This window comes from Ictidomys tridecemlineatus, chromosome 2, assembly GCF_052094955.1.
Source record: "Ictidomys tridecemlineatus isolate mIctTri1 chromosome 2, mIctTri1.hap1, whole genome shotgun sequence".
NCBI lineage: Eukaryota > Metazoa > Chordata > Mammalia > Rodentia > Sciuridae > Ictidomys > Ictidomys tridecemlineatus.
This window is the reverse complement of record NC_135478.1, coordinates 91,011,400-91,036,603: the sequence shown is the minus strand read 5'-3', so window position 1 is coordinate 91,036,603 and position 25,204 is coordinate 91,011,400. Positions and strand designations below refer to the sequence as shown.

The following is a 25,204-nucleotide window of genomic DNA, read 5'->3' as shown; positions in this document are numbered from 1 at the left end:
GCTCAGAGGCCTCTAGGGCTCAGTTCCAAGCAGTGCAGTGGTGGCAATAAAGGGCTTCAGGTTCCATTGGCTGCTGTAGCCGATAAAGTTCAGCTCTGAAGGGCACCCAGTGGGAGGACACAGGATGTACATTTGCTTGTGCTCAAAGGCACAGGCTCAAAGCTAGGAGAGGACACTGACACAGTCTCACCCACAGCCAGAAAGCTCCCACAGTTAGTCCTTATGACATTCCCAAAGAATGCTTACCTCTCACATTCAATCCGTTGTCACATGCAAACTGTGCGAAAGGTGACATGTAATTTGGATCATAGGCCAGCTCGTGAGCTTGCTCAGCAATGCTCCTTGCTGTCTGTTGTATACTCTCATAATTTGAGTTCTGATATGAAAGGATAAGAGAGTTATTTTTAACCATAACACCTCACATGACTTCTGCATGCAAGTATGCTTCTTGCAGATATCACTTTTTAAAGACAGTAACATTTATCTAATTTTCTACCATGTAAGTTTTATTCTGGTCAGAGAAGACAGTGAATGTGACGCTCTGATTAACATGCTGAGCCCATTGGTACTTCCTGCACACCTCTAACAAAGTCCTTTGCTGGGATGGTCTCTGGCCCTCAAGTTTAGGTTTCCATTTTTGCTTCCCCATTTGAAAATTGTAAGGTATTTTTGTTAAAATGGGATGGACTGAAAAGTGGATCCTGATAGCATTTTCATGATGACTTCAAAAGTCTCCCTGCTTAGGAATGCATCCTGGCCAACTATAGTTTGCTCTCCAAATAAGTCACCAGTTGTACTACTGAAAATATCTTCAGGGTTTTATATCATGACGAAAGACTCTTGCCTTGCTGTTTAACCTTAAGCCATACCCTTGTCTTTGCTGTTTTCAACTTCCTCATCTGCAAAATTGCGATGGGAAAACAAGGTCCATTTCATCTGTAACATTCAAAGGGCTAAAGCATTTCAGTCTAACAAATAATAGGTCTCTGCTTTAATGTCATCTCCTCCAAGAGGATTTCCCTGACCAATTTATCAGAAGTAGTAACCCCTCCATTCCCTCCTCCTGTTGTGCATCATTACTATTTATCACCAACATTCCCTTCTTTGTATTATCTGCTCTCCCCTACTAGAACCTAAGCTTTAGCATGATTTCTGTTCACAGAGCACAGTGCCCATGACAGGTAAGCACCTAACAGTTACTGCACACACAAACATGGTATGATGCTAAGGATTCCCTTCACCTGGTCTGGGTTAATTGTCCCAGTAACCCTGTAGACAGGACCTTTATTACTCTCCATTTTATAGGTGAGGAAACTATTGCTTAATAATTGAAGAAGTCTACTCAAAGTCACAATAGTTATAGGTAAGAGCTTAGAAAAGACTAATTTTTCCCAGAGTTTTTACAAAGCTAGGAGAATAGGGACAGCCTGTTTTCACTTCCTGCCCTCTGTATGGGAGAAGCCTGAATTGTTCACCACTGCTGAAAGCTCAGGTCACATCAAGGCTCCTAGCTGCCTGCTTTCCTTGGCTGGTTTGGGATGGCTATTTCCTGTCTTTCCCAGTCTCAACACCTGCTGGGTGTATTATAAGAATAAAGAGAGAAAAAAACAACCAGTAGTCAACACCATTAAAATCAAACAGGAAATGTCCTCATCTGGACTTTTCCTACTTTAACCACTCCACTAAATGCTTGGGTAAGAAGCCTCTTATTCCCTTAAGTTCTCTTGTAAATATTTCCATTTAAATTTTTATAATTGTTTGGAATATTAGAAATATTATTTTCCTCAAGTTCACAAAATAGTCCTTTCCAAAACTACTGAGACAACATAAATGACTCAATAAAACTCAGCTATCCAGAGAGGGCCACTTTCCAGAGGCTAACCTTTGAGTTAATTACCTTTAACTTTTTTAGCTCTTGAAGGATCATATAATCAGGCATATTGTCAAAGAGTCCATCTGTCGCCGTCAGGATAATGTCTCCTAACTGGACGTCGAAAGATGTGCTATCAGCAGCATCCGGGCTGTAGCAAGGACAGGGTAGGGTAAAGTTAAGGAAGCCTTTTAGAGATGATATAATTCAAAGGATCCTACAGGCATCATTTATAATGCGATGAGGCTTTTAAAATGGAGTTAATTAAAAAAAAAAAAGTCATTCTGAAATTCCTAACTTTAATAAGAAAAATTAATGGGAAAACAAACTCTGATGTAAGTTTCCAAAGTTTAACCCAGTTAGTCCCATTGTTCCAGACGTGGTATACCTAAAAAACTTAGTTGAGCAACAAATATACCATTTATGGTAACTTTGAAATAATTATGTTTGTAGAACCAAAAACTGGGGACTTAATGGGTTAACTGAAACCAACAGAAAAACTGAGTCTGCTGATTAGTTGCACATGGATTAAGAGGAGGATGCCTTTTCTTCTGAGTCAGACCTAACACACTCTATGACCTTGGGGAAGTGACTCTTCACTTCCTACTTCTTCAGTACCAAATTCCATCCTCTCTTACTCACTTGCACTTGTCAGTTCCCCTGTACACACTCTCAGGATGCTGCATTAGTCAGGGTGGGATGCTGGGCACCCAGGGAGAAGAGCGTGCCTATCTCTAAGAATTCCAGACACCTGCAATGGTTCTGGCACAGTAAGGACTGTATGTCTCCCAGTGGTCACAAAGTGCTCTGGTATTTATGAGTACGACTGGCATGTACATCTTCAAGAAACATCTGTTAAATGACCGAATGATTAGAGAAACAAAGTATGTCAAATTGAGGAAAAAAAAACTCTTCAAGATGTTGTTAAAGAAAGAAAGCATGGCATAGACAGTGTGTAGCATATGCAACTGGTTCTGTAACAAAAAGAAAAAAAAAGGGAGGAGACCCACAGATGTAGAGACTCCAAAATACAGAGAAACAATGTGAAGACAGTCAAAGAAACAGTGGCTGCTTCTACAGAATGTGTGGCTGGGGACAGACAGAAGGAAGTTATTCACTAAAATTTTTGTGCACAGCTTTTAAAAAACAGATGGGAAGCCAGACACAGTGGTGCACGCTTGTCATCCCAGTGACTCAGAAGGCTGAGGCCTTAAACAACTTAAGAGATGTCCTGTCTCAAAAAATAAAAGAGCTGGGTAGGTAGCTCAGTGGTAAAGTGCCCCAGTCAATCCCTAGTAACAAACAAAGTAAGGAATAACACACACACACACACACACACACACACACACACACGAGATCTTTCTCATCACAATGTGTGATGAAAACAGACATAAGAATGGGAGAGAAGGGGGCTGGGAATATAGCTCAGTTGGTAGAGTGCTTGCCTCGCATGTATAAGGCCCTGGGTTCAATCCCCAGCACCACCAAAAAAGAAAAAAGAAGCCAATGGGAAATGTAAATCAGCCCTTTTCATCTCATTCACAGAAGCATTTTCAATAAAAGTTAAAAAAAAAAAAAAAAAAAAAAAGAATGGGAGAGAAGCTGGTCACGGTGGTGCACACCTGTAATCCCAGCAACTCAGGAGGCTGAGACAGGTTCAAAGCCAGCCTCAGCAATATCGAGGTACCAAGCACCTCAGTGATGTGGGGATGTGGCTCAGTGGATGAGTGCCCAAGTTCAATCTCTGGTCCAAAAAAAAAAAAAAAAGGGAGAGAACTCCAGGTGGGCCTTTGAGGCTGATTCTCACCCTCTTCTCCACCTTTCCACTTCAGGGCTTCCAAGGAGAGGGAAAGATGAGATGTTTAATAATCTGCCTTAACCTGTAATTAGGGAATAGACACCAAGAAAAAAAACTCAAAGGCCCTGATCCAGATGGGAGTGCCAGAACCAATGCACCTGAGCTTGAACAGAAAAACCCCTATACTTACATAAATGATGTTACAGAATATGTAAAGACATAAAAATCAGTGCACACCTAGGGATTTACACAGAGTGCACTCAAAACATTTTTGGTCCATTCTTTGCTTGACTGAGGAAAGAAGTGGCACATCTAAAGTTCTGCAATGTGCTTTTGTAGGGAAAACTTACACATTTATGTAATAAATATTCTGTAAAAACAGTCACTAAAGGAAAACCTCTAAGTTAAGACTAAAATACTATTTTATGAAAAAGAGTGCCCAATAACTAAAGAGATACAGGCAGTAGATAGGAAACACACACACTTGTAAAACTACTGGAAACCAGGTTGATTCCTATGCAAGACACTCATCTGCTCAGTCTTTGAAAACCAATCAGGTTCTAGAAGTGTAGATTAATGACCAGGTTGGCACTGATGCTCTATTTTATGCTGAGGTTTTTCTTTCCCCAGGAGTGGCCTTTGCTATTCTGCCTGTGAGAGACTTGCTCCCATTGGACAGTCTGTCCTCGGCTAATACTCCCACCCATGAGCTTGGTGTTCCGCCAGCTGCAGTTCTGCCCATTTTGATTGAACATACTGTGCCGCTGGGAACTTTTGACTGCACTGAAACATGAGCTGCAATCACATGCTAGCAGGCTATCTCTGGGCTCCAGGGGAAGCCACCTTCACCTTGCTGGCAAGCCGGCAGAGTGCGGCTCTAACCAGGGTGTCCCAAGGATAGCATGTGTGATCCAGCAGGGCTGCTCCAGCACTCAAAAGCCAGAACAAGCAGCAGCAAATAAAGGAGAGTTAAAGTGCCATTCTCCAAAAACTATTAGCTGAACTTGGCATCTACTGAGGCACTGGAGGCTCTGAGGTCTCCCCACTCCAATAAAACTAATATCACTGTGTATTACAGACAATTGAAGAATATTCTTCTAATTATGGTAATCTGCCGAAATCTGAAGGTAAAAAGTACTTCCCATTCTCTAGAAGTCTGCAACAGATATTTTAAATGGGCAACATCAAATACCTAATTATATAATGTGTTCTTTTCATATTTGAAGATGGCAGAAATAATCATTTTATCTTAATTTGGACTTAAGATCTGGTTAAATAAGAGCTAGTGAAAAAAAAAATTAAAAAAAGGCACTTGGTAGAATGGTTCTATGTTTACAAAAGGTTCATTACCTCTTTATGAAGTGCCAGTGTTTGTGCCAGATCCTACAAGTTTGTTAACACAGTGAAACCTGAGACTGTCTTAACCTTACTTCAACCTACGAAAAGATGTGAAAGTTGACTCAAAAAAAATTCTAACTGTATAGGAAGGTATTAACAATTTAAACATGAACAGAGAGAAGATGTCAGAAAGGAAAAGAGAACACCTCAATGACATTATCATAGACAACATGCAAAACAAGACCACTTCTGACTGTTTCCTGCAGTTCTACTGGATGCATATAAGAAGGCCTCAGAATGAGGAAGTTATTCTGACAGATACAACATTATGTCTGTCTATAAGCTTCCCTAACAATATACGCAAAACCTTGTACAGGCAGTGGCATGCATGAACAATGACTAATGACTCATTTTTCTAACACAAATTAACAGACAAACTGCATGTACTAATGCATGTTGGTATTAAAAATTGATAGCTGAAATACTTCATAGTCTTGTCAAATTATTGACTATCGGAATTTAAATTGACTATTGTAATTAGTTCAAACAAAATACCTTTCAAAGTCCAACTAGAAGGTCCTCATTATGAAAGCATTCTGAGGCTTCTTTTTCATAGGAAAATGCCTGTTTCCTACTGTATACGAGGTGTGGGAGGAAACCTGTGGGTGAGAAATATCCTATTCAAATGTAACGGGTGAGGGGAGATTACCTGTCACTTAACACGACTCCCTCGGCTTCTGGGGGAGCAATTGAGAGCTGGAACGGAGTGTTGAAGTAATGCTGCTGCTCATCTGATCGGTGCACAACTTCACCGCCCCTGACAACCAGAAAGCCTGAGTCACCCAGGTTCGCTGTGTGTAAGCGGTGGCTAGTTCTGTCCAGCACCACGATGCAGGCAGTGCTGCTACCTGGAAACAAAATGGATAGCATTTATTTTCTTTCCCTAGGGTCTCTACATACACATTTTTATCACAGAACTCCAAAGAATAACATGTCATAATTTGAATGTCTTGCCTAAATAGGATTTTCTTTTTCTTTCTTTCTATAGTGTGGAGAACTTAATCTAGGGCCTCATACATGATAGCCAAATGCTCTATTCCTGAGCTATGCCGCTAGCCCAGGATTTGTTTTAGTTATGCTCTCCACCCCCACAAATGTCAACTAATAATCTGATCAGGGTCAATGTGGTGGGAAAAGAATGGATTATAGGATGGGAGTTTAGCTCGGTGGCAGAGTGCTTGCTTAGCATGCATCAGGCCCTGGGTTCCACACCACCACAACCACCACAACAAAAAAGAACAGAATCCATTATACACAGTAGATGGGTCACTGAGGATCTTCATTCTTCCTTTCGCAGAGATCGGCAAAGAAAAAAATGACTGGTATTTAATCACATTATTTCATTTCACTAGTGCTATCTATAATCTATGCCAAATGCTCAAATGGATGTTGTTATTAAGTTTTAATATTCAAATGCCAGAATCAAAATGTTACACTTTCCCAACACTTCTCATGAGTCACTCAGGAAGCCTTCTTCACAAAATGCACTAACATTTAAGACAGGGCACATAACAATTTTAAACCAGATTTCCATCTGTTGCAGTCATGAAGAACTTTTATTGAAAACTAATAACACACTATAAAGTAACAAGACCAATTTTCAGAGGTAAGCTTGTAGAATCAACCTGTTCACTTTACAGAGACTAGCGTTTGATGGGAAGAGGCCACATTCCAAGCAGTTCCCACAGAGCTCTGTTTACCTCTGTTGCACACAGAGGCTTATCCCTCCTCAGACCAAAAGGCTGGCGGTACAACTAGAAAGGACCACTTTCAATTACTACAAGTTAAACCTAGACCTATCTCTACCAGAAAAACAAGCAGTTCACCAAAAAATAAATGTAAATGGTCTGTAACATTTGAAAAAATGATCAGCTCATCAGTACATTAGCTTAATAAGAGTTAAAAGAAGGTATTGCATAGTACTGGCCCAAGTGCAGGGAACATGATCACTCTTATTCTGTGACGGTAAAGAATAAAATTAAACCACCTTTCTGCGGGCAATATAGCCCTGAAAAATGTACGTTTGGGCTGGGACTGTGGCTCAGTGGTAGAGCACCTGCCTTGCATGTGTGTGGCATTGATTCAATCCTCGGCACCACATATAAATAAAGATATTGTGTCCATCTACAACTAAAAAAAAATATGTTTAAAAAAATGTACATGTTCTGGGATGGGGATATATGTAGCTCAACTGGTAGAGAGCTTGCCTTGCACGAACAAGGCCCTGGGTTTGATCCCTAGCACTATCACACACACACAAAGTATATGTTCTTTGATTGAGCAATTTCATCTGTGAGAATTTATCCCAAGAAAATAGTAGGAGATACAAGTAAGTACAAAAAACAATGTTTAGGATCAGAAAGAATTAGAGGAGCACATGGCACATGTAATCCCAGCTACTTAGGAGGCCGAGGCAGGAATATTTCAAGTTTGAGGCCATTCTTTTTTTTTTTTTTTTTTTGAGAGTTTTGTTTTTATTTCACCTTAGAAAATTCATGTTTACAAGTCCTGGCTTGGGTTAGAAACATCCTAACCACCATCCTGTTGAATCAGGATGGTGGTTAGGATGTTTAAAAAATTGAGGCCATTCTTGAAAATTTAGCAAGAAAATAAAAAAAGAAAATTTAGCAAGACCCTGTCTTGTATGTGTGTATGGGAGGAGGAGGCAGACGGGGGACAACGACTAAGAAATAACTGGAATAACCTAAATCTAAATATCTAAAATTAACAGACTGCTTAAGTTACAGTACACTCACATAATGCAAGGCTATATGCCATCATGTAATACTTAGAGGAACATAGATTCTAGATTCAGCCGGGCCTGCACCTGAATCCTAGCTCTGCCACTTACTAGTTATGTGACCTGGAGCAAATTACTTAACTTTTCCATGCTTTAATATCCTCATTTACAAAAATATGAATGACAGTAACTACCTTATAGAGTTGTCTCAAAGGATTAAAATTAGTTAAGTCATGTCAACACTTAAAACAGAAACCTATTTGATAACCATTAAAATTGTTAAAGAAATATACATGGAAAGGAGGGGCTGGGTTGTAGCTCAATGGTAGAGTGCTTGCTTAGCACGCATGAGACACTGGATTCCATCCTCAGCATCACATAAAAATAAATAAAGATATTGTGTCCATCTACAACTAAAAATATTTTTAAAATATAAATGTGGAAAGGAAAGATTAGGTAAGTTAGGTAAAATAAGTAGATTATAAACTAGTATTAAAGTTTCCTTTAAAAAAAGGGAAATTTAAAGAACTCCATCAAAGAGTGAAACTTACTATAAGTAAATTAAAAACGAAATGCAGCAGTAGGCAAAGTCTAAACTACTAAAATCACAGTTAAAGAGCAAAACAAAGCAAACAGGCTGTGGAACCAGCTGTGTGAAATCCCAGTGTGCCATCATCTTCTAGCTTCGTGCCCATGGGCAAGCCACCTGTTCTCTGTAGGCTTGTTTCTTCCTAACCGAATGGGGAACAAAGTTCCTTTGTACCTACCTCATGGGGCTTTGTAAGCATAAAGTAAACTCAATTGCATTTACCATTATTCTTTGCATAAATGTGAAGAAAAAGATTTGAGCATAATCATTATAATCTTAAATTTTCTTAGTGGTATTATGGATATCTAATTTTTGTTAATAATGTCTTAAATGAAAATATATAACAACGTAAACAACTTAAATATAAGCATGCTTCTCATCCTAATGTTCAGAAATTCTATTTCCTTGTTATTTATAGTACATGTGTTGGAACTAAACTGACATTACTGTTAGACCACAAGTCCCTATCCCTTAAATGTCAAAGAAAAAAAAATGGGTGTTGTAACTAATTAAAAGTATTGTCAAAACCTACTCCGCAGCTTATAGTAGAGCAAGATCACGGATTTGTTTTCCTTCCTAAGGTTGATTAACAAAAACTATTTATCAGTAATAGAATGCCACAAAAAAGATCTTCCGAAGGTTGATGGAATTAGATCCTAAGAATGAAAAATGACGGATGAGTAGCATAGTCTTGGAAATTTTACTGCAGGAAGGACTGATGTTGACTCACTATTACTGACAAAAATAGGCTTTTTGCTACCCCCATGGCAGTAGTCCTAGAGGTTAAAATCAGTCCTCCTGAGCAATGGAGCTTTATAGTATTTGAAGCAACAGCAACAAACCCAAACTCAGTCTTGCAGGTTTGCAGTGTATACTTCTCCTTTTCCTCCTCAAATTGGTGGTGTGTGCTCAGGCCTCAACAACCTAATATTGGGAGAAGAGCTTATCTTCTTATGTGTTTGGAGAGAAACAAGCAAGGAAAAAAATGCAAAAAAAGAAGGAGCTGAGAATGAGTGCTGGATGTTCATACAATTGACCCACAGACAGGCACTCAGGCAAATCCCTCAGGCTAAAATAGAAATATGTTTTATCACTCAGCCCTTATTTTGTAATCTACTACTAAGCCTTTGTGCAGCAGAGAAAGGGATAACCTTATTAGGACTGACCCCTCAAATTCTTCAGATACATTGGCTTCTTGAAATCTCTGCATATGTACTTAAGTTTTCTGAGGAAGTACAACCAACAGCCTGTGATGCCAACCCAGCCCCAAAGCAGCTAGAAATTCAGATAAATAAGTGATCAGCCACTGGCTTGCTCTTTATGTTGGGTTTATTTTGTAGGCTTTTAAGCAATTGCTGGATTTAAAAAAAAAATTACTTAATCTTGTAATTGTCACTATTTAGAAGTACCTCTGAGTTTTAACAAAGCTCAGCAGCTGGTCTTTGCCAAAATTTGCTTGAGTTTAGTTACAAATAGCCCAGAGATGGGGGGGGGGGACGATGACAACGACGACGACAAAAATGACAACAAAGGGCTATTTCAATGCATCTTTTAGGAGAAAAAAATAATCACAATATTCAATGTAGGTAAACTACTTAAAGAATGTCCTTAAAATTTATTTTACTATTATCTCCATGTTATATGAAGGTAAACAGGAAGGGAAGCAGGGGTAGGAAAAAAGACCTGCAAAATCTCAAAGCTTTTTTGGGGGGGAGCGGGTGGGTATCAGGGATTGACCTCAGGGGTACTTGACCACTGAGCCACATCCCCAGCCCTTCTTTGTATTTTATTTAGAGACAGGGTCTCATTGAGTTGCTTAGTGCCTTGTTGTTGCTAAAGCTGGCTTTGAACTCGTGATTCTCCTACCTCAGCCTCTGGAGCTGCTGGGATTACAGATGTATGCCACAGTGCTCCAAAGCTTCAAGTTTCAAGCTTCTTCTTCTTCTTCTTTTTTTTAAAAAAAGAGCAGGTGCCCAGGGCTTCATGGTTTTTTTTTTTTTCTTAGTTGTTAATGGACCTTTATTTTTATTTATTTATTTACATGCGGTGCTGAGGCTTGAACCCAGTGCCTCATACATGCTAGGCAAGTGCTCTACCACTGAAACACAACCCCAGTCTGCCCCAAAGCTTTTAAAGTAAAAAAAAAAAAAAAAGAAAAAAGAAAAAGAAGATAGGGGCTGGGGCAAACAAGATAGCTCAGTGGCAGAGCACTTGCCTAGCATGTGTGAGGCACTGGGTTTGATCCTTAGCACCAAATAAAAAGAAACAAAGGCATTCTGTCCATCTACAATTATATTAAAAAATTTTAAACAAAAAAATAAAAAACAAAACAAGATAGATGTTTTGTAGTTGGCTGTCACGAATCAAAGTGAAGGATGGGGGTGGGGTGGGAAGGTGCCAGCAGAGGCACTCATAGAAACATAGGAGTCAGCAGCCCCCTGGAATTTCTGTCTGGGCGCGCTCTCTCTCTCCATTTAAACTTTGAAGGCAATGGGTAACAGTTAAATGCTTTGCTCAAAGTCATATAGCAAATTGACAAAGAAATACTGGAAATAAATCTACAATGTTTTGCTGTGCCAAGCATTTTCCAGATTGCATGTTCAAAACAAGAGATATTAAGAAAAGCAGTATATATTGAAACTGCAAGACATGATTTCTCTTCAGTTAGAAGGAAAACAAGCTATTTAAGCATAGCATGGAGAACACTGAAGATGGCAGAGTGATTAAAAGGAACCCTCCCTAAAAAGGATTTAAACTGAAGGCAAATTCTATAACATGACCATCTTCAGAAACACTGAACAGAGCCTGATTTTAAGTGTGGATGGTGACTGGGTGGGAGGTCTTCTAATAACCACAAAGTGCTGGCAATTAACAGAAACTTAATAACACCCTTTCTGAGAGCATGCTCCAAAGGCTAAGTTCCCAGGAAACCATTTAACAAACAAATGCAGAAAGCTGTCCAAAAGATGCTACATTAGCATACTAGAAAAATAAACGAGAGGTGTCTGTTTTTAAGTTTCCTAATATAAGGTTAACAGGGATCTAATTTGTGCCAAACTATTTCATGGACTAATCAAGTGTTAGTAGCCTGGAGGTTCTACAACTTCCACTCCCCACAGGCAATCACCTGAACTTTGCAGGTCAGATCCTAGACCCTTTCTTCCTCCCTAGGACAGAATTATATTTTAAATTTTATAATCTCTTGCTTTTCTTTCTTCTTTTACCTTATTTTAGAATCCATGAACAATACAGTTCTAACTTTTTGTGTTTCTGTACATGGAATAGAACTGTCAGGTGGTAATTTGCAAAGTCCTCTTTAACCTTCACAATGTGTTTCTGAGTACTGCAAGCAGCTTTAAGTTGTTCCTTTTCACAATGCATCTTTCTACTACTGATGCATTTTTAGGCTGTTTCCAATTTTCTGCTATTAACAACAATGCTACTAGAACATTCCTGTATCTAGCTCTTGGAATACAGTTGCACAGGAGTTTCTCACATCTATCATAAATACCTAAAAGAATTGCTGAGGCATACTGTATATTCATGATTAATTTTATTTGACAATACCAAATTGTTTTCCAATGTTGATAAACCTTTTTACACTCCCTTCAAGCAGTATTCTGAATTTTGGTTAATCCAAAGATTCTTTATCAAACTCTGCCTAGTAGGAAAAGCCTTAGAACGAAGTTAGTCTGGTAAATCACTCTCTTGATTTTACTTTTAACCATATAATGACTCTTTAAAGAGGTAACACAAAGGGTATCTACTTACCAAGCAAAGGTACTTTATTTTGCAGCAGCTCACAGTAGCTTGTGGTGAGAATTCCAATGGGATTACTTGGTACAAACCTTCCTTCTTTTACCAAACGTTCACATGTTCGCATTAAAGTCCCTGAGAACTGAGATGGGTCAACTCCATAGTCTCTCCATCCTCCTACACCATCTGCGACCCCTAAAATAAATTACATTTAAAGAATATCATCACCAATTTCTCACTCCATCTTCTCCTAACAATTAATTTTACTATGCACTAGTACATGCTTACTCCAAATTCAGAATAAAGTGCTCAAGTTTAACGTTTTTATATACTAATATTCCTAAATCACATTCTCTGTTTAATATTTGGTCTTTCATATATTGATGAATAGACTTTTGAGTTACCACAGGGTGGCAATGCCTACCTGGCAGGAATTCAATTTCAGCAGGATTACCTTGAGTTGTAAGTACTGTTGATTTTATAAGAACAAAAACTGATATTTTTAAAAGTGCTGACGCTAGTGATAATACAATTGAATCAGATCTAGCAATCACTAAGAATACCAAAAGCAGGGTTTGGGTACAGCTCAGTGGTACAGCATTCAATTAATCTCTAGCACCAAAGACAAAAAACCACAAACAACAATTTAAAAAAACATACACACTCAAAAAGCAGGAGACTTTTAATGCCAGACAGTGGTCAATAACTGTGAAATTTAAAAAAAGAAAGAAGAAAACAAAACCAAGTTTTACACCCTTTCTTCCTTTTTCAGAGACACCACTAACGCCGGAAGGAAGGAAGGAAGGAAGGAAGGAAGGAAGGAAGGAAGGAAGGAAGGAAGGAAGGAAGGAAGAAAGGAAGGAAGGAAGGAAGGAAGGAAGGAAAACCGAATTCTACACCCTTTCTTCCTCCTTCAGAGACACAACTATGCTGTCCCACACAACAGCCATTACCATTTCAAGTGCCTGTGGAACACTTGAAATGTATCTGGTCCACACTCAAATGTGCTTTTGAAAACTTAAGATGAAAAAATAAGAGTGAGGGGGAAGGGAAGAAAAAAAAAAAGCGAGAGATAAGTGTCACAGTAGAATAGGTAGAGAGAGGTGAGGGGGGGAGGGGAGGGGAGGATAGGGAGGGCAGCAGAATACAACTGACACTAGGATTGCTGTATGTATACACATGGATGTATAACCAATGTGATCCTGCAATCTGTACACGTGGAAAAATAAGAATTCATACCCTATTGGAGTCAAATGTATGGATGGTCAAGATCATTGTATTGTCTTGAGCAACTAATTAAAAAAAAAAAGAGTGAAATCTCTCATTAATTTTATACAAAATAATATTTTAGATATAAAGCACTAAAGATATATTATTAGTGCTGGGATTGTGGCTCAGTGGTAGAGCTCTTGCCTAGCATGTGTGAGGCACTGGATTCAATTCTCAGCACCATATACCAATAAATAAATAAAGATTTAAAAAAAGAATATATTATTAAAACTCCACCTATTTTTATTTAATGTAAATACAAAGCCATTTAAAGTTACATATGTAACTACTGGACAGCACTAGTGCAGAGAATTCCACAGGTCCACAGAGATGTTGATGAATTCTGAGTCTGCTTAAGAGTCCTTAATCAAGAGGAAACCAGTGTTCAAGGACATCAATAAAACATCAAAGTTGGTATCATATAATCTCCTCTTCAACCCCTTGCAAAACACTAAGCTAGTTATTCTTCTCGACATTAAAATCAATTCTTGCCTACTAAATTCAAGGGAACTGAGAGAATACGTCAAACATACATATTATTAAGGCTTTAAGTGTTTTTTTTTTTTCTGGAAGGATCTGTAAGAAATATTAATAACAGTTGTTTTGGAAATAAGGAAGTGAACGCAATCAATGAGCAAAAGGAAAATATCTGTCTATTTCATAGCATCTGGTATTGTTTGAATTTTATTTTTACCATGAGCACCTATGATTTTCTTTTTTAAAACTTAAAAAAGAATTAAAATTTTCTTGTGCTCTATTACTATGTTACACCCTCCACAGGAATTTATTTATTATTTATTTATTTTTAAAATATTTTTTTTAGTTGTAGATGGACACAATACCTTTGTTTATTATTATTATTTTTTAATGTGATGCCAGGGTTGAATCTAGTGCCTCACACATGCTCAGTAAGCGCTCTATCACTGAGCCACAACCCTGGCCCCTCTCCACAGGAATTTAAAACATTTTTAAGACTTCGTGAGCACAAAACTCCTTAACCATAAAAACATTTTTTGTACATGCAACCTTCATATACTTTTTTTTTTTTTTTTAATGGGAGTGGGAGTACTTGGGATTGAACTCAGGGGTACTTGACCATTGAGCCACATCCCCAGCCTTTTTGTATTTTATTTAGAGACAGGGTCTTACTGAGTTGCTTAGCGCCTCATTGTTGCTGAGGCTGACTTTGAACTCGAGATTCTCCTGCCTCAGCCTCCAGAGACATTGGGATTACAGGAGTGCGCCATGGTGCCTGGCTTCACATACATTTTTAAAGAGTGCATTTGGTACAAAAATTGCTTAATATGAGGGCTGGGGATGTGGTTCAAGCAGTGGCACTCGCCTGGCATGGGCGGGGCGCTGGGTTCGATCCTCAGCACCACATAGAGATAAAAAGTGGAGATGTTGTGTCCACCAAAAACTGAAAAATAAATAAATTCTCTCTCTCTCTTTAAAAAAAAAAAAGTTGCTTAACATGAAACACAAAGCTAATTTTTCTGGTGATAGCAATTATCAAACAAAAAATGGAACACATCCTGAAAAAGAGGAACCAGAACTGGAAGATGAAAAATAGGGTGGCAAAGAACTTATTACCAACCTTCCCCACCTTATGTGGCCAACCAGTAAGCGAAATTTCACTTTGGGGCAATTCCAAACTAGCTGATTAAATGACATGAAGCCTAGGATTTGTTTCAAATAACTCCACAGGGCTGTGGGTGATGGAGGAGTAGATGAGACAAGCCTGGCCATGAATGGATCATTGTTGGAGCTGGATGAGAGATACACTCATCTCTCTACTTTGATATATATTTAAAATTTTCCACAATATGAAATTTAAATAATAACAATGATAATAAAGTTTAAAAAAGAAAAATCCTTCTGAGTGCTGTGTGGAGTAAGAACAGAAGGAGGAGGGCCTTAAGAGGGACCGTAAGCAATCAGTTTCCACCTGACTCCTGGACAGAGAAAGGCTTGCAGACATTTGGGATCCAAGAAACGCACAGTGGACTAGGGACTAGAAGAAGTAAGGGAAAGAACAGCATCAGGGATGTCTAGAAATCTACATCACCAGGAAAATATATCATATTTTACTTTGTTTTTCAAGTACTTGTATGGAGATTTGGGCCAACTAGAAAAGATCTTGAGGTAGTATACTAGAAAGTTCTTTTGAGGAATTTTTGCTTTACTGGGGATAAGATTTCACCACAATTTAAAATACAATAATTTATGTTAAAATAAGGAATACAATTATAGTCCTTGTAACATCATCTGATGAATCATTCTTTTCTGACTACTGCCTGCTCAAGGGAATAATTTCTTCTTACGCAGTCTCTAGTCCAACAGTCACAATTAACTTTAAATACAATTTGATTTCATCTACAAATGCCCTTCACAAGAAAACCATTAAAATCTGAGATAGCATTTAGAGTCAATCTTGGCACTCGCTAAATAATCTGTCAGCAGGTTGAGTCTGACCTGACACAGCCCTAATCAGATTTCTCCCAGAATAGAGCACAACCTTTCAGGCACCTGTTTGCTTTTTACACAGGCAAAGGATCCCAGGCAAAAAGTCACTGGTTAACTCTCTTTAGGAGAACAGAAACTCAAAAAGTATATAAACTTTCCAAAAAAGATACAGGAGAGGGGCTGAGGTTGTGGTTCAGTGGTAGAGCACTCATCTAGCATGTGCAAAGCCCTGGGTTCAATTGTCAGCACCACATAAAAATGAATAAATAAAATAAAGGGATTGTGTCCAACTACAACTTAAAAAATTAAAAAAATTATATATGTATATATGGGGAAAAAAGCCTTAGTATACATCTGCAATTTACGTAAAAAGAACAAGTAATATAATGGAAAGAGTCCTATTCAGGATCAGAATCTGGTAAAAGCCAGAATAACCTACAGCACACGTACATTTGAAATCTAGTTTTATCCGTATTTGGCAATTAGTTCTATCCAGAAATTAACATGTCCTCTGTTGCATAAGCAAAAGTTCTAGTCCACAAAGAGCAAGAACATTTTTAAACAGTAGAAATGATCAGACGTAAAGGAAATTTCATTCACAATACACTTCAAAGGCGATATAAATAACTGTTGATAGACTGCTTAAGATCCCAAAGATGTTAGCACAGCACCTGTCCAACAGCAAAAGAATATCACTAAGAGCAAACAGACCTAGCTTGCCTGAGCTGCTCCCCTCCTAGTGGGGTGCTTGACTACTTGCACAGGAATCAAACTAATGGCTCCCACAAATGCTGCCACGGAGTGTCAAGAATAAGTGGTGAAAACTGGGGGTATAATTCAGTTAGTAGACTGCCTGCCTTGTATGCACAAGGCCCTGGGTTCTAATCTCCAGCACCCCCCCCACACACACACAAAGTGGTGAGGGCCATCAGGACACCATGAGAAGTGGCATTCAGCAGGCCCTGGAGGGTTGGTCAGATTTCCACAGGCAGGGAGGATAATGAGAAGCAAAGAATGGCAGGTAACTAGGTGTGGCTGGGGTATGAGTAAGCCAGTAGGCACTGAAAAATGCAGGGCAGCGGCTGATGTTGGAGAGAGCCTAGAATGTCAGTCCAAAAACCTCAGAGTTTATGCTATAGACCTGTACTGTTGAACAGGGAGCTGCTAGCTATTTGAATGTGAAGCATGTCTGGTGTGGACTGAGATATGCTTGCTGTTAGGTATAAAATGCACTCTGGATTCCAAAAACTTAGTACCACCAACAAAAAATTGGACAATATCTTACTATGTTGAGTATAAAACAAATATAATAAAATTTACTGCATCAGTTTCATGTTACTTTTAAAATGTAACTTCTAGGAAACTTAAGATGACCTATGTAATTTGTGGTACATTCCTATTGTGGACAATAGAAAGTCATCAAGGTTTCTGGGTAGAATGATATAAACCAATTGATATTTCAGAAGAATAATCCTGGTAGCAAGTCTAAAGGATGAGCTGGGAGAAGAGAGAGGTTCAAATGTCAGGTATCAACTGTAAGATTTTTTGGGTTGAAGGTAATCAAAAAAGCAAAATAGAAAATGGGCTGGGGTTGTGGCTTAGTGGCAGAGAGCTTGCCTTGCTCATGTGAGGCATTGGGTTCGAACCTCAGCACCACCATAAAAATAAACAAATAATGATATTTTTATAAAAGAATAAACAAATGACTAGAAATACAAAGAAAATAATAAATTTAAAAAGATAACTGTTCAATATGTCCTATACCAATAGGTTTCTGGATTTGGGAAAGCTGGATGAGTATTGGTTAGATTTGGAAACACCTTTAGAAGACTGAGTTGCAGGTGCCAGCGGGATATTTTTGTGGAAGTGTTCTTTATAAAGTCAGAAACTTCTGAGTCTGCAGCTGGCAAAGCAAGTCGGGGCCAAACATCTCTGGATCTGAGAAATGATACCATACTGGTGGATGAAATACTCATGGAGGATATAGAGAGTAATTAAGGTTGGGTGCCCAAGTATGCTTGCACTGACTTTATCTTAGAAATGAGAATTCCTGGCCAAATAACTCATTTGTGAATTTTATCTTGCTCTAGGCATCAAATTATAACTGTAGATATGATAAACTGATCAATTTTAAAGAACAGCCAAGTATCCAGTTTGTCAGAATGTCATAATCTCTACAGAGGTAGAGAAGCTGAAAAAGCAGGCTTAATTAATAACTAAAAAGGCCTTGAATGTCAAGATAAAGAGATTGCAATGAATGTAGAAACTACTTCCTTTGGGCTGGGGTTGTGGCTCAGTGGTAAAGTGCTCACCTAGATGCATAGGTTCCATCCTCAGCACCACATAAATGTAAAATAAAGATATTGTGACCACCTAAAACTTAAGAATAAATATTTTAAAAAACTACTTCCTTTAATTCACTGTAATTATCTTATGTCTCCATTAATAACATTCTGTGAGCACACATCTAGCTTAACTGTTTCCTTTGACCCAAAATCCAATTACAACTATTATTAGATTAAGATCATGGTTACATATCCAAAATAGCTGAGTGAAAGGCTAAGAAGAGACTTAAGGCACAGAAAATTTCTTTAGTTCTATCATTTAAGTGGAAATGTAGTTTTTTTGAAGTAGGAAATGATCAAATAGCAAATACTTACGATATTTACGAGTTTTTTAGAGAGAATGTGATTTTTGTCATAGACTGCTTTCTAAAAGTGAAGAGTTGAGAGAAAAGACTAATGCTGGTATGTTTCCTATCACTTAAATGTTATCTTTTTGAAAAGAAAATTCTAAGTAAAAACAAATTGTTATTTTTCTAATTATCAATGTTCTTGTTTTGCCATAGGTATAACCATCTGAAAACAAAGTTTTAGGGGTGGGGTGTAGATCAGTGATAGAGTGCAAGCCTAGCATGCACCACCACTGGATTGGCTCCCTAGTACTCCAAACTAACAACCAATCAATCAAAGTTTTGCTGTACTTTAAAAATCCTTAGCTTTTTATTAGTTTCATAATTTTACTTAATAGCTTTGTTCTAGGAAAATTGAAGAAAAAAAGGTTTGGTAAGCAAACTCAAATCATAGAATTTTAAAAATCCCATCTTCCCAGTTACATGTGGCCACTGACCTGTGTAGCTGCAAAAGGCTCACCTTGAGAAAGACTTCTAAACTAAGCACTGTCCTCCATTAACAGCTGTCAGTATGATGTTGCCGTCCTTCTTGAGCCCTGTCTACTACACTCATCTCCAGATGGACATACAATAACTTACAAAACATTTTTTAAAAGAAAGTGGTGCTCAGAGAATACTAAAATTTAATTTTAATATAAATATCAATGAAGAAAACTTAGTTTTCTGTTTTTTTTTGTGTGTGGTGCTAGGGATTGAACCCAGGGCCATGTGCATGTGAGGCAAGCACTCTACCTCTATGTCTGCAGCCCGGTAGCAATTTTATTACATAAAAACATTTTTAGCACATAGCATCTGAGGTAGTATCTCTCTATTCCTTACATCTTGAAGTGTTTTACATGGAGCTTCACACTCCAAAGAAACAAGCTGGTTCTACAGGGATTGTTTTTCAGTAGGTAAAACACATCTTATCTGCTAAGATGAATACTTGATAATGAATTGAAACTTCAAAGGAGAAACTGACTGAGGATCTGGCTAGATCACGAGAGTTTAGAAATAGCAGAGTCACTCTGCAGCAAGGTTCTAATGAGAAACTAGTTACATTCTAAGACTCTTCTTCAAATACTACCATCTAGCATTCTCAGACTGAGCCTTAACTGTCTAAAGGGATCACAACATGCATGAAGCATTAAAAACTGGAGAAAAATGACACCTGAGGATAAATTCAATTTGCTACCAAATGGAATAGATCGCCTTTATATTAGTATTTTTTTTAAGCCTCAACTATTGGGATACTTAAGAATGCTCCTTTGTGATTCAGGACTGTGAAATGTATCTGCAAATGATTATCCCAGGGAACAAAAAGCAGGATATTAAAAAACGTATATTCAATAGTCAAGTTATTTAGAAGTACAATGTGCTTTGACTAACAGTGCTTTCAGTTTTGTGGAGATGAAATTATATAGATTATTCTGTTCTGCCTGCTGTAGTAAGCAAGACATGTTTACCCCAAAGCAAGCGTACTGCATTAATCACTATGAAACCTGCATCTTTTGATTCACCAGAGACTGAGCCTATGTCAAGACCTTTAAATCTCTAAGCAGAACAATTAACTCAAATGAATCTAAAAGGATGGAAAGGAAGAAAGGCTCAATCATATAATAAAATGTGTTAAAATGAAACCTAAGAAATGGAACTCCCCAGGACAATTGATGAAAAATAACATATTAGAGTGGAAACAAGTGATCAATTTTATGTTTTAGAATCCTAAACAAAATAGCTGACTATTCTTTACTAGTTAGTAAATGTGAAATTACTTAACAATTAATCAAATTAAAGTGTACACACACACATACTGACACACCCCTCTCTATTATCCAGAACACTGATTAATTTGAGAAAATAATTTCTGGACTGAGCAGTTTGTTTGCCCTAAACAGCAGTGAAAAAGGTTTAGAAAACAGGGGCAAAGAAACTTAAAATTAATTTTAAAAAGTTCTTCCTCTAACTTTACCTCTTCTCTTTAAATACCACAGCCTTAATGTGAAATTATCTACTGTGGCTTGGGGAACTTGTAATTTATAGACTTGGCACATCATCACTGGCCTTCTCTCCATAAACTGCAGAGTTGAAGATTAAGTCACTGAAAAGGTCACTTCATTCCTATCTGGCCTGCAACAGTATCTTCCTCACATGATAAATGCTGTTAGCAATGCTTTCTGGATAGGAATAAGCAACAAACCATTTAGGAAGGGGGCAGGGTGTCATGTTGCATTTTAAGTTATAAAGTTATTATAATAAATGACAATACACGAGTTACCAAATTAAGGGCCTCCATTAAAGCTGTGGCTTCTGTTAGTTTTTAGGCATTAGGGAATGATATACAAAACCAAATAATTTAACATTTAAGGAAATAAAAAGCAATGAATGGCAAGGTATACACTGGCTCTTTAAGCTGAGAGAAAAGTTCTCTCTTTATAATTAGATCTTTCTAGATCTAATCTTTCTGGTCCTTAAGATTAACCTAATATTAGTAACAATTAAGCTGTATAACCTTTTTCGTTTTAAAGACGAGGTTCTGCTGTCATCCAAACCCCCTAGGCTCAAGCTACCCTCCTGTCTCAGCCTCTGGAGTAACTGGGACTGTAGGTGTGCAGAACCACATCCAACCTCTAAATTGTACATCCCGACCTAACATCGAAGAGGCTACTATTTACCCTGTTTTTCTTCACCCCTGTATAAAAATAAGGGCCTTGAATGAAATACCACACTCTAAGAGTCACATGTAGCCCTGGCACATGTTCTCTGCCCACCCCAAAAGAACATAATTTCTTCAGATAAACCTGCCAAGTGGAGGACTATCTCTTAATTTCTGAACACTAATCCTATTTTTACTCTACATTTTCAATTAAGTAACAATCATTGAGTGGTAGGACAAAGAGTAGTCTTTTACTTTTTATGTCTCATACTTTCCAATTTTTCACAATGAGTATATGTTACTTTTATGGGAGGGATAACAAGAACTAATTAAATCTACATTCTATCTTTACATTCAATATTAAAGTTATCCAACCATGTTGAGAGACACTGTAGTGAAAGACATAAAGGGATTTACATGTGCTACGAGTTCTGTTCATGGGAACATAAAATCAAGGGATTATGACTGTGTTAGTGGGGGTTTAGAGAAATTTAAGATCCATGACTATAATAAAACAAAATAAATATGAACCAATAAAAACAAAAGCAAGGAGAATCAGATCATATCTAGATGAAGGAATTAGAAAAGGATTCATGAAGAAGCAAAGGATCTGAAATGAGCCTTGAAGGATGAAAATGAGTCTGGAAGACGTTAAAGAGGAGGCATTTTGAGTATTTCCCTATGATTTAAACTAAGGATAAAGCACAAGTCAAAAAGGTTGGGTGAGAGCTCTGCTCTAAGCAGAGAAACCTGGCCTCCAGGTAAATGCTTATTAAATCCATGCCAGAAACCTCTCACCATTAATCAGCTAAACAATTCACAGCATGAGTTAGGGCATTTGGGAGGTCCCTTGGAAGGAAAGGCAGGCCTGAGGCCACAAAAGTCAACAACGCTTTTACTTGTCTTAATTAAGGGTCTCTGCTCCACTATTAGCTTAGGTATAGCTCATAACTAAATAGTATTTAGACTCAGCAAAAAACACCTTTGTAAAAGAAAGTCTGAAGATTGCTTCTGACTTGAAAGGCAGTGTGTACACAGGTCAAGGACATAGGCTCTGGAGACAGATCTGAGCTCCAGCTCCAGCTCCAGCTCCAGCTCCAGGATGAGGTGCACACTAGGGCGTCCTTGGACAGCTCTCTGAGCTTCAGTATCTTCGCTTGCAAATGAGAATCTTATTCTTCACAGGGCCGGTGTGAGGAACAGCATAATGTGTTCCAAGTGTCTGCCACAATGCTCAGCTCAGCAGACATTCTGTAAATGAGAGTTATGCCTATCAGTGAGGAAGTCCAACTAGCAGCACACAGATTAGGCTAGCCTGTAGCAATCAGAAAAAAGGAGTCTTTGACCCATGTCTGTATGCTGCCAGCTCTACAAACACTGGTCTGTGGTCACAACCAAAAGACAATGACCACTCACAGAAATGTATAAAAGATGAGTGGTACATTCAGCTTTTCCAGTTACACATATACCACTATGCAATATTCCATTAACATTTAAAAGTAACATTTTCAAGTTCTAAACAATAAACATGTATCTCCAAAAAAAAATGCAAGGAAAAAAGATTCATCTATACCTTGCACTTTTTCCTCCTAGAAGTGACTCTGAAGTAATCTTAATTACCAAACATCTCTACAGTGCATACCACCTACTATGTGTCAGAATTCAAACTTAGAAAGTCCTCATTTAAAATGGAAATCTTAAGGGGCTGAGGAGATAGCTTAGTGGTAAAACACATGCCTAGCATGCATAAGGCCTTGGGTTCAATCCCCAACACCACATAAAAAATAAAGAACAGGGCTGGGGATGTGGCTCAAGTAGTAGCGCACTCGCCTGGCATGCGTGCGGCCCAGGTTTGATCCTCAGCACCACATACCAACAAAGATGTTGTGTCCACCGAAAACTAAAAAATAAATATTAAAAAATTCAAAAAAATAAAAATAAAAAAATAAAGAACAGAGGCAGGGATTATAGCTCAGTGGTGGAGCACTTGCCTAACACATGGGAGGCACTGGGTTCCATCCTCAGCACCAAATAAAAATAAATAAAATAAAGGTATAAAAAAAGCCAACAAGAAAATTTAATTTAAAAAAAGAGAAATAAATAAATCTGAATGGTGCACACCTGTAACCCCAGCAGTTCAGGAAGATGAGGAAGAAGGATTGAGAGTTCAAAGCCAACAAGCAAAGCCCTGTCAGTAAATAAAATATAAAAAGGTCTGGGGATGTGGCTCAGTCGTTAAGCACCCCTGGGTTTAATCCCTGGTACCACAAAAAAAAAAAAAAAAGAAAAGAAAAGAGAAAATCTAGTTAAACATAAAGTGGACTATTTTCTTTTGTCACTACAATAATCCAAGTGCCTCAAATGACTGTTTCATCCCCAGCAGTTCTCAACCCTTGCCACACCTAGAGATGATGTGTGGAGGCCCAGGCTTAGCCTTATAGGGTAAGTTCAGTGTGGGCTAGGTGTTTGGGAACAGGTGACTCTAACAAGCCTCACTGACCCAGCACTTAGAACTCAATCCAGGTTATGGGGTGTATTCAAGCACCCCATAAGCCTGATGATTCTGCCTCTAAAATGCCTTTTGCACCAAACCTGTCTTCAATTTTCAAACTTGAACCTTTTCTTGCATTTCCTGGATTGCAACCACCCATATTTCCAGGACAGAAGCCTTAAAGAATCTGCCAGGTGCAAACCAACTTCAACCTCCTTTTCATCCTTTATGTCCTATTACCACCAAGTCCTATTGATTGTTTGCAATATGTTTGGAGCCCAATGACTTTCCACTGGCCAACTAAAACCCTTTCTAGCTCAGATTATTTCAGTAGCTCCCTAATTGGTCTTTCCTTCTGTTCTCCCATTACACCTTTTTAAAATATATATATATTTATTTTTTAGTTTTAGGTGGACACAATATCATTATTTTACATTTATGTGGTGCTGAGGATAGAAGCCAGTGCCTCATGCATGCATGCTAGGCGAGCTCTTTACCACTGAGCCACAACCCTGGCCCCTCCCATTACACCTTTTATATCAACTTATCTTTTTGCAACATGGCTATGTCCATGTTACTCCTCTAAAAACCTGGCATGTACATGCTATCCTTATTTGCTTGAATGTGTTTAAAACATTCTTTCAACAAAAACATAAGAAACTAGTATTACTAGTTACCTCCTAGATGAGGGACTTTGTAGCTAGGAGACAAGAGTGAGGAGGAGACTTTACTTTGTACCATTTTGATAACCATGCTGAATCATTTGAATGTGCTGCTTCTTCAAAAATAACCAAACCAGGGCTGGGGCTGGGGCTCAGCGGCACAGAGCTCGCCTAACATGCATGAGGCACTGGGTTCCATCCTCAGCACCACATAAAAATAAACAAAACAAAGGCATTCTGCCCATCTACAACTACAAAAATAAATAAATAAATACAAAATAACCCAACTCAACAAAAGCAAAAATATCTTTTATAGCTTCCTACCAAAAAAAAAAAAAAAAACCAATATTCCTTAACATAGCAATTATGGCCTTCAACAATTTGGTCTCAGTCTATTTTTTTTTTTTGAGAGAGAGAGAATTTTTTAATATTTATTTTTTAGTTTTCGGTGGACACAACATTTTTGTATGTGGTGCTGAGGATTGAACCCGGGCCGCATGCAAGTGCGCTACGGCTTGAGCCACATCCCCAGCCCAAGTCTCAGTCTATTTTCTAACAGCAATTGTCAATAGCCTTCCTTATCCCAGCTTCAGCAGTCAAGACAGCTGTAGTTTGGAGCTCAGCACTCAGTCTCAATCTGAGACAATCTGGAGAGTCTCACCATTCTTCTCATTTACCTCAACTTACAAAAAAGCCCATCTCTCTAGACCTGACTCTGTGCTTCACACACCTAATGTATGTTCTTTTATACTGTCCTGTCCATCTATTTGCCTTCCCCTATAGACTATGAAACTTGAGGGTTGAAATCTTTTTCTTTTTTTTTTTCCATCTTAGTCTT

General features: G+C 38.2%; 1 protein-coding gene across 2 annotated transcripts in view; it reads right to left on the bottom strand.

Moving 5' to 3' along the window:
• Pptc7 (protein phosphatase targeting COQ7) overlaps positions 1–25,204 on the bottom strand; it is a 40,688-nt gene that overhangs the window by 4,803 nt on the left and 10,681 nt on the right. Inside the window, exons 2-6 of one of the 2 annotated variants that reach the window (XM_013360465.4) lie at positions 22,196–22,464; positions 12,167–12,346; positions 5,716–5,914; positions 1,898–2,021; positions 247–376 (exon numbers count right to left, since the gene is read on the bottom strand). In XM_013360465.4, coding sequence (XP_013215919.1) covers positions 247–376; positions 1,898–2,021; positions 5,716–5,914; positions 12,167–12,346; positions 22,196–22,262 — 700 coding nt within the window. In that variant the 5' untranslated portion in view covers positions 22,263–22,464. The remainder of the gene's footprint in view (positions 1–246; positions 377–1,897; positions 2,022–5,715; positions 5,915–12,166; positions 12,347–22,195; positions 22,465–25,204) is intronic. The other variant, XM_005329617.5, reaches the window with a different exon arrangement.